At 41.2% G+C, this 10879-nt stretch overlaps 1 protein-coding gene across 1 annotated transcript in view; it reads left to right on the plus strand.

Moving 5' to 3' along the window:
• The window catches only part of CNTNAP5 (contactin associated protein-like 5), a 921850-nt gene that overhangs the window by 729146 nt on the left and 181825 nt on the right, over positions 1–10879 (plus strand). Inside the window, exon 14 of the mRNA XM_014548314.1 lies at positions 4574–4730. Within this exon, the coding sequence (XP_014403800.1) occupies positions 4574–4730 (157 nt within the window). The remainder of the gene's footprint in view (positions 1–4573; positions 4731–10879) is intronic.

Here is a 10879-nt window from a genome sequence, read left to right on the forward strand (position 1 = left end):
GTCGGCTTTAAGCCACACACTGAGGCTTTAGGCCTGGGTAAGGGAGGAGCCAGCCAGCGATCATTGAGCCAGCGATGGTTGATGGTGGTGATGGCGGGGGAACCAGGGTGGAGCCAGCCAGCGATCATAGATGGCGGTGGCAGAGGGGAGCTGGGGGTGCCCCGGCCCAGGCCTAAAACCTTCTCCAGAGGCTTTAGGCCTGGGTCAGGGAGGAGCCAGCCAGGGATTGTTGATGGCTGCAGTGGCGGGGACCTGGGGCTGCCCCGGCCCAGGCCTAATGCCTCGGCCAGAGACTTTAGGCTTGGGCCGGGGAGGAGCCAGCCAGTGATCCTTGATGGCCACGGTGGCTTGGAGCTGAGGGTGCCCTGGCCCAGGGCTAATGCCTCGCCAGAGGCGTTAGGCCTGGGCAGGGGCCAAACCAGCAATTGGTGTGAACTACAGAGGAAACACCTTTTCTGACTGCTGATTGGTTAAGCTCCCTGTATGCCACTGGTAATATTCTTAGTAACTTGGGTAATAAGAGTCCAAAAAGTGATCTAGGGTTTTTTTTTACCACACTCCTGGAGAAAAAAACGAAGTTCTGCTGCTGGAGGGTTAAGAAATGTCATATCCTGTCCTAGCTGGTTTGGCTCAGTGGATAATGCCTTGGCCTGCCCAACACAGATTCTGGGTTCAATTCTGACCAAGGGCATGTACCTAGGTTGCAGGTTCCTCCCTGGCTCCGGCCCAGGTCAGGGCTCATGCAGGAGGCAACCAATCAAAGTGTTCCTCTCACTTTGATGTTTCTCTCTGTCTTTCCCTTTCTCTTCCACATTCTCTAAAAATCAATGGAAACATATCCCCAGGTGAGGATAAAGAAAGAAAGAAATGTCATATCCTATGAAAGACACTTCTTGAAAATGCCTAAAGAAAGTTGTCATTTTTTCATGGTAAAGGGACTGGAGTCCATGTTGATGAAAACACCTTGGTGGCTGCGGTGACTGGCAGTGGCTGCAACAGTGCGGTGATGGGGCTGGTGCCTTCCCCTGATCAGCCCGGTCGACTCCCACAAAGGGAGGCCAGACTGTGGCTTAGGCCCACTCCCCAAGGGGAGCAGGGAGCAGGTAGTAGGACATCCCCTAGGGCTCCCAGTATGTGATAGGGGGCAAGCTGGGCTGAGGGAACCCCCTCCCCAGTGCACAAATTTTTGTGCACCGGGCCCCTAGTATATATATAAAAGCCAAAGCGAGCATTATGACTTTATGACTGGTGGACCGAACGACCAGTCATATGAAGATGCACTGACCACCAGGAGGCAGATGCTCAATGCAGGAGCTGCCCCCTCATGGTCAGTGCACTCCCATAGCCAACCTTCTGCAGCCGTCCAACCTCTCTTAGTCCCTCCCACCAGCTGGCTGGTCCCGATCGCTGGCCAGACCCAGGGACCCCACCCTTGCATGAATTCGTGCACCAGGTCTCTAGTATGCATATAAGATCCTCGGTTAATCTCTCCCCCACTTCCCCATTCCACCTTCCCCCTGAAATTCATCAGTCTGTACCACAGTTTTATGTCCCTGGATCTATTTTGTTAATCATTTTATTTTGTTCATTAGATTTTATATATGAGTGAGATCATGTGATACTTATCTTTCTCTGACAGACTTATTTCACTTAACATAATACTCTCTAGGTCCACCCACGCTGTTGCAAATGGTAAGAGATCCTTATTTTTTATAGCTGCATAGTACTCCATTGTGTAAATGTACCACAGCTTTCTTATCCACTCATCTACTGATGGGCACTTGGGGTGTTTCCAAATCTTAGCTATTATAAATTGTGCTTCTATGAACATAGGGGTGCATATATCCTTTCTGATTGGTGTTTCTCATTTCTTAGGATATATTTCTAGAAGTGGAATCACTGGGTCAAATGGCAGTTCCATGTTTAATTATTTGAGGAACCTCCATACTGTTTTCCATAATGGATGCACCAGTCTGCATTCCCACCAGCAGCTTATTAGGGTTCCCTTGTCTCCTCATTCTCACCAACACTTGTCATTTGTTAATTTGTTGATGATAGCCATTCTGACAGGTGTGAGGTGATACCTGATTGTTGTTTAAATTTGAATCTCTCTGATGATCAGTGACTTTGAGCATTTTTTCATATATCTCTTGGCCATCTATGAGGCCAATTTGGAGAAGTGTCTATTTAGGTCCTTTGCCCATTTTTTCATTGGATTTTTTGTCTTCATTTTGTTAAGTTATATGAGTTCCCTATATATTTTGGAAATTATCCCTTTATGGGATGTATCTTTGGCAAATATGTTCTCCCATACAGTGTGCTCCCTTTTCACTCTGTAGATGGTTTATTTTGTTGTGCCATAGATTTTTATTTTGATATAGTTCAATTTGTTTATTTCTCCTTAGTTTCCTTTGCCCTAGAAGATGTATCCATAAACATATTGCTACAAGAGATGTCTGAGATTTTGTTGCCTATGGTTTCTTCTAGGATTTTTATGGTTTCACAACTTACATTTAGGTCTTTTATCCATTTGAATTTATTTTTGTGTATGCTGTAAGTTGGTGGTCTAGTTCATTTTTTTATTTATTTATTTTTTTGCATGTATCTGTCCAATTTTCCCAACACCATTTATGGAAGAGAATGTCTTTACTCCATTGTATGCTATTGCCTTCTTTGTCAAGTATTAATTGGGTGTAGTGGCTTAGGTTGATTTCTGGGATCTCTGCTCTGTTCCATTGACCTATATGTCTCTTCTTGTGCCAGTACAAGGCTCTTTTGATTACAGTAAATTTTTAGTTTAATTTATTATCTTGTATTGTGATTCCTACAACTATGTACTTCTTTCTCAAGATTGCTGTGGATATCCGGGTTCTTTTTGGGTTCCATATAAATTTTTGGAGTGTTTACACTAGATCTGGAAATATTCCATTTGTATTTTAATAAAGATTACATTGAATCTATAGGTTGCATTGGGTAGTATGGCCATTTTAATGATGTTGATTCTACCAATCCATGAACACAGTATTTCTTAATTTTTTTGTTGCAATGGTAAATGGGATTTTTTTTTTTTTTTTAGTTTTTTTTTTTGAGAGTTTGTTATTGGTGTGTAAAAATGCCATCAATTTCTGGGTGTTAGTTTGTATCCTGCTAGTAGATTAATTAAATCTAGTAGTTTTTTGGTGGAGTCTTTGGGGTTTTCTATGTACAATATCATGTCATCTCTGAACAATGACAGTTTTACTTGTTCTTTTCCAATGTCGATGACTTATATTTATTTTTGTTGTCTGATTGATGATTGTAGTACTTCCCTTACTATGCTATATAATAAAAGCCTAATATGCTAAGTGTCTGGTCAGCCGGTCGGCCATTCAACCAATCAAAGCATGATATGCTAATGATATGCTAAGATCGCTCAACTGCTCGCTATGATGTGCAGTGACCACCAGGGGCAGATGCTCTGACCTGTAGGTTAGCTTGCTGCTGGGATCGGGCCAATCGGGACTGAGCAAGTTGGGTGGACACACCCTGGAGCCCTTTCGCGGTATCACCTAGAATGGGATTTTTCTTTTCCTGCCCTGTGGCTATTGGGAATGGTTAGCTCCTCTCAGGAAAAATGGCTGTTTTGATTTGAGCACGTACAAATAACCAAATGCAGGACTTCTGGCTGTTGCTGTTCACATCTCCCTGCAGTGCTTCCCACCCCAGTCTCTCTTTAGGCACCTCAAGTCTGTGTCTCCCTCCCTGCACCAAAACCTCAGGTGAGTAGCTGCAAATGAAAACTCCTGTGCTCTGTGTTTAGAGAGAAAAAAGAAAAGAAAAAACACCAAACCGTGCCTTTTTCTCTGACCTGCTCTGGTCTGCCGTTTCCAGATTCCGCTGCCTCCAGCAGCCCTGCCACTTTTCATGCTTTAATAGACTATAAGTCTGGGCTCCAGTGCTCTGGGCTGTGGAGCCCAGCCTGGGTTCCCTGCCTCTATCTTCTGAGGGAACAGACCCTCCCATAGCCCAACACTCCCACTTCTCTATCAGCCTGAGATCTGCCACCTCTGGGAACTGGTTCAGCTCCACTAGTGACCTCACCCTTCCTACTATAAACATCTAAACAGTCTGCAGATGTTTTCTGTATTGCTTATATGTACAAATGCATATAGATATAGATATCTATCCTACATATATTGAGAATGAGAGATATAGAGAAATAGAGAAAAAGAGAGAGGGAGAGAGAAAAGAAAAGAAAAGAAAGAAAGAAAGAAAGAAAGAAAGAAAGAAAGAAAGGAAGGAAGGAAGGAAGGAAGGAAGGAAGGAAGGAAGGAAGGAAGGAAGGAAGGAAGAAAGAGAAAGAAAGAAAGAAAGAAAAAGAAAGAAAGACAAGCAAAAGAAGAAAGAAAAGGAGAGAGAAGGAAAGAAAGAGGAAGGAAGGAAGGTAGGAAGGAAGGAAGGAAGGAAAGAGGAAGAGGAAGAGGAAGAGAAGAAGGATATGCATATTCTTCATGACATTTTTAACTGTGTTTGTGACTCCTGATGTGTTATTTCTGGCTTGCTCACCTGAGATTTGAAATACTTTGTCTTTCAGATGGAGTTCCCTTTACCTGGTGGATGGGCCGATCAAAGGAAAGGCACCCTTACTGGGGAGGTGCTCCTCCCGGGGTTCAGCAATGTGAATGTGGCCTGGATGAGATTTGCCTGGACATTCGGTACTTTTGCAACTGTGATGCTGACAAGGATGAATGGTAATGGGATCATGACCTTTCTGCAGGTGTGGGGGAAGTACATCAATTCATGCCTAACATTTTCCCCAAGAGAAAAGGACATAGATGAGAAATTCAATATATACTTGGGCTTCCTAATGACTGTGATAGTTTTTAACTTTGAAAATTGCCAGTTCTAGTTCTTTTAGGGGTATTGCTGAGGTTTGTGATATAAAGCACATGGTCCTATCATCTCCTCTTTATATTCTGAACATTCTATTTTAATCAAAATAATGAAATGTGATATTTAGTTTTGTGATTTAGTCAGTCTTTCTATAATATCTTTGGAGGGAGGGTGAAAGAAGATAGGGATTGCAATTATATAGATTGTGTTTTCATTCTCCCATTTCCCCACTATCTTAGTTACCAGCTAAGTCTATTACTGCCAATACAAATAAAGCAAAGGAAATTGATATTTATTGAGCATCTATTTAATCCCTCAACAAAGTATGAATTCCTTATAATTTTCTCACTTCGCACAGAAAGTTGAGGAATGTGGATTGCAGAGAAGTTAAATAATGCTCCCAAGATCACACACACACTTTTAAGGGTCAGACACAGAATTTGCACTCAGATATGGCTAGCTGAGGTCAGAGTCTCTCTTATTGTCTTACAACAAGTTACCTTTGCCAGATACGTTAGTTTTTCGTTCATAATATGTCCATAATATCTACTTTCCTTTGTTCTCCAGATGAACTGTTTGTTTTCCACTGTATTGATTATGAAAAAAATGCACAGAACACTTCCAAATCCACTTTTGTTTTGACTGAATTTAAAGCACTCTTCAGGTTTAGCTTTAAATTTCACTTGTTTTACAAACGCTGCTCAATATAATTAGCTATTGCCATGTCAAGCTGCTTTCAATCCAGTGAAAATTTAAGTACTTTTCCTTCACTGTTAAGCAGCAGGGACTGTTTCAAATGAAATTTAAGGTTGAATCAAAACCTCAGTTCTTCAAGGAGAGGAGCAAACATTTGGTTCCATCAGGTTCTGCTAGATCAGTGATGGCGAACCTTTTGAGCTTGGCATGTCAGCATTTTGAAAAACCCTAACTTAACTCTGGTGCCATGTCACATATAGAAATTTTTTGATATTTGCAACTATAGTAAAACAAAGACTTATATTTTTGATATTTATTTTATATATTTAAATGTCATTTAACAAAGAAAGATCAACGGAAAAAATGAGTTCGCGTGTCACCTCTGACACGCGTGTCATAGGTTCGCCATCACTGGGCTAGATGAACCGCCTCTTCAGAATGCTGTAGGGCTGCCAGGACCTCAAGCCAAGATGCCTGGGTGCCTTCTCCAAACCTGGAATCCTGACTGGGTTAATTCAGGTGAAGTTGACTGGAGGTCGGATGGGCAACTTATTTGGGCCCCACTTTACTCTGCAGTGGCTTCTATCACAGCAGCACAGATTCCTGCAAATCAACTATAACTGGTGACTCTGCTAATACTTTGTCACTCAAGACCTACTCCTGTGCAGTAAATCTCACTCATAGTCAGCTGAATAGATGGATTTAGAAGACCTTTGGGGAGAAAGTATTACAAAATGGCATCTCCAAGCTTGAGAGCGATGTGTGAAAGGGTTGGATGGAAGTGTTGTCAGGAAAACAGGTTTAAAATCCTCTGTAACCAGAAGCTTAAATTCACTCATTTTTTATTCTCTAATTCCCATTCTGTATGGATAACATGAGAAGTGTATAGATTTACAATCTTGAATGGAAATGTCTTTACTTCATTTTGTATAATCAGGGAAGTTGCTAAGGGAAGTAGAATATAAAGAATTATTGAAAGGGAAGTGCTCTAATTACCTTCAACTCTCACTGTTTTTGTTTGAATTCTTGATCTTCACTCACTGTTTCATTTCCTATTGTGTAGCCTTTTCATACCGATACAGTCCTTCCCTACTGCCTTTATGCCTTCCCTTTCTAGGGACATACTGACCAGGGCTGAGCTTAGTTTCCTGAACACTGGGAGGCAGTGTTGGAAAATGCTACCACATCACTTGAAAGTGGAAGATTAGACCATCTTGTTGAAATGCCTCCACACTCTCTTCTCCAGAAGTTTCCACTGATCATCTCTTGTACTCAGATTTCAGGTCCTCCTTTGACTTGCTCACTAGTTTAATACCCTTTGGACCCCTTATCTGTTGACTTAACTTCATCATCTAGGTTTTGCTCGTAACTCTTCAAAATGTCTTTTCCCTAAACTCTGGGTCCATCAATACCTCTATCAATACCAAGGTTACAGCATATATCATAACTCTTTCCATGTTTTATAGAGTCAATGAAAAAGCCCCATCATCTACTACTTTCTGTGGCAAAGATCTCTGAGAGAATCAGCATTTGATTTTAGGTATAGGTTTTGATCAACAACCAACTTACCAAGGATCAAGAAAAGTGATCTAAACTTCTATTTGTAAAGTAAAAAGTGATTTAAACTTCCCTCATGGGGACATGCTGTGCATTTCAGGGAAAAAATCTAGGTGAGATCTGGAAGTTACTTCTATCATTGCACTGAGGGGACGGAGGCTGAGATTCTCATTTAATTCTTCTGGTTTTCATTCATTATCCTTGGACAAGACATAGTTTGTCATAAATGATTCCACAAAATGATTTGTTACAGAGCAATTGTGTATACTATTCTCTCTTACATTTGCCACATGTTTACTGAGTTTCTGCTCTGCGCCAGCCAAGCAGTTCTCTGTGCACAGAAAGCAGGAGCATGATGATCTCTGCCCTTGAGGAAAGTGTCACAAAGTGGAAAATAAAAAGCTAGTTACTGAGCAATAAATGGACCAGTGTGATGGATTCGGTAATAAAAAGAAGCACAGTTGTGCCCATACCTGGGGTGGATACGGGCCGGGATAATTAGATTTCATGGAAAAGTGATAGTTATATTTTGAAGGATCAGAGTTAGCTAAAGATAGTTTAGTACAGGGTGGTGGAACCTCCATGTGCTCAGACAGGGAAACATGAAATAATATGAAAAGTACTACTTGCTCCAAACACAAGTAAATTGATGTGTATTTGTTTGTTTGTTTTCCCCAGTTTTCATTTGGGGAACTTACAAAAAATGAAGGCAGGGAAGAAAGTTGAATCCAAAACATGATGTTCCTCGTATGTGAAATAACAATGAAATAACAATGAGACACATTCAGATGTGAAACATGGCAGAGACTTCTGGAAATGTATTTTTTTTTAATCTATTCAACTCTATTATTCATAGCAGAATGGGAAGTGCAAAAACTGACACAATTGTGAAACAGTTAATCATGTTACTTAACATTTTTTCAACCTCATTCTTGGATAACATGTGGACAAGCTGGTTTTCCATTTCTTTATTTTTTTTTTCAGATAATCATGTGCCTTTAAATATCACTGGCATTCTGCATGATCCTAAGAAACCTCAAATATATTTACCTTGTAAATTTTCTCAAGTTCTTGCTTTTGGTAAAGTTAATCAGAAATCTGATGTGGGCTATTATAGCATCTAATAGACAGCAGTTTAATATATTACAACTCCTAAATAATGTTGTCATTTAAAAATGTTACCTATCATATTCTGAATTATTCTTATTATTTAATACTAGAGGCCTGTTGCATGAAGAGATTCCTGCAATAGGCCTTCCCTTCTCCTGGCTGCGGGCACCGGTTTTCCTCTGGCACCCGGGACCCAGGCCTTCGCTCTGGCCAGAGGCGCCTTCCGTCTTCCATCTTTGCGGCTCCGACCAGAGCTGCCTTCCATCCTCCGTCTTCGCGGCCCCAGCCGGAGCCACCTTCCATCTTCTGTCTTCGCTGCTCCGGCTCATCTTCAGTCTTCACTCTGCCTTTTGGAGCCTATGTATGCAAATTAACCGCCATCTTTGTTGGCGGTTAATTTGCATATCACGCTGATTAGCCAATGGGAGGCGTAGCGAAGGTACAGTCAATTACCCTGTTTGTCTATTATTAGATAGGATATCCCATGTCTCATATAATAATCCCCCAAATTCTTGAGGTTTGTTTATTTTTTCCCCCAGAAAAGGACACTGAGGCTCTGAGATAAGTGACTTGGGTGAGGTCACATGATTGGAAGGGTAGAGTTGGGTTCCAGCTGAATTCAAGGGTCTCTTGCTGACTGCATCAAAGGAGCTGCTAAGTTGGGATTTTGAGCCATGGCCAGTAAGGACGCCAAGGAGACCTCTCTCAGGGCTTCTCAAGTCAGGCCATGGCAGCCTATGTCTTTCTTTTTGCTGTCAGGCTGTTCAGGGAGCCTCACCCATCTTCCAAGTCTCTAGTAATTGATAATACTTTATTCTGGTTTAATAAACATGCATAACTGAATAAATAACTTGCAGCCATATATATATATTTTTTTTAATTTTTAATATATTTTTATTGATTTCAGAAAGGAAGGGAGAGGGAGAGGGAGATAGAAGCATCAATGCTGAGAGAGACTCATTGGCTGGCTGCCTGCTACACAACCCCCACTGGGGATTGAGCCCACAACCCAGGCACATGCCCTTGACTGGAATCAAACCCAGGATCCCTCAGTCTGCAGGTCGATGCTCTATCCACTGAGCCAAACCAGCCAAGGCATATATTTTAATGACACCCAAGTAAATGAGGAAAATGAGTGTGTTGTGAGGGTGAAAGTGTGGCAGCTCATAGGATGGAGATGGGTAAAGAGAGAGAAAAAAAGTCTCCCAATGAACACCAAAAACACACTTTTTTCCTCAAAGGGAAAACCTAGCTAGACCTCTAAATCAGTGTACCATGAGTCACTTTTCCAGGGGTTTATATCTCAGCCAAAGAATTAAGCAGGAAGGAAAAATTGAGAAAACTTATAACGAATAACAATTTCATAATCGATGATTGTTTGCAAAGGAACTTTTCTTCAATTTAGTGATTCAATCTATAGTCATTCTCCATATTGGGTGATTTCTGATACAGCCCCTTCAGAGTGATGGACTGCTTGGAGTAGGAAAGAAAGCGGTTGATAGATTTCAGCCTAGAGATAAAACAGGCAAGTGTCAGACTGTGTGGGAAATACAAATTCAGACATCCATCCAGAGAGATCCAATGGAGGATTGTTGATGAATACTAAGGATGATAGTACGCTGATACAGAGGATGGTTCTTCAAGGATACAAAGAATGATTGCAGATGAAAATGAAGGAAGATAGTAGAGGAATACAGAAGATGTTGTACAGAGATACAGAGGCTGGTTCTCCAGGGATACAGAGGATGGCTCTACACAGGGGTACAATGGATGATTGTAGATGCATATGCAGGATGATAGTACGGTGATACAGAGGGTGATTCTACAGGGATAGATACAGAGAATGGTTGTACAGGGATAAAGAGGATGTTTGGGGTGACAAATTGGAAGGCCCAGGCACATGTTCCAAAGTGTGCCTCTTGGGGATGGGCCAAATAGGGAGTTTTCTCACCCAAACCTCCCAGTAGTACTAAAGTGAAGCTCTCTTAATAGCCAAACTTTCTTTTATTTATTTATAAGAATATATAGACATATTTATTTGAACTTTAGTACCTTAGTTCTTTGCCTTTTCTTCTTCCTACCCCTTTGTATAAAGTGATATGGCTTAAAACAGGAATATAAATGGTATAAGATTTAAATTCTGATACAGGGTTTAAACATTTTGCTGTGGATTGCTTTTCTCCTGGCTACCAAATAGTAGTTATGAGTGATTGTTATTCTCCAAATGTTTTCTTTCTATACATTTGCCTTCTACATTTATCATTGGTAAACTCATGTCTAATCCGGAATCAGGACCTTGACTTCACAAAGGCCTTTTACTCCCTTCCCATGAGATTTAATGAGACAGTGACTTTAGGACAGCGGTTCTCAACCTGTGGTCGAGATCCCTTTGGCGGTCGAACGACCCTTTCACAGGGGTCGCCTAAGACCATCATGCATATCAGATATTTACATTATGATTTATAACAGTAGCAAAATTACAGTTATGAAGTAGCAACGAAAATAATTTTATGGTTGGGTCACAACATGAGGAACTGTATTCAAAGGGCCAGAAGGTTGAGAACCACTGCTTTAGGAGGATGTTGCTGGATATATCCAAAGGGTTAAGGGCTTTGCTGTTTTCTCACATAGGCTCTTTTTAATA

This window comes from Myotis brandtii, unplaced genomic scaffold (assembly GCF_000412655.1).
Source record: "Myotis brandtii unplaced genomic scaffold, ASM41265v1 scaffold501, whole genome shotgun sequence".
Classification (NCBI taxonomy): Eukaryota; Metazoa; Chordata; class Mammalia; order Chiroptera; family Vespertilionidae; genus Myotis; species Myotis brandtii.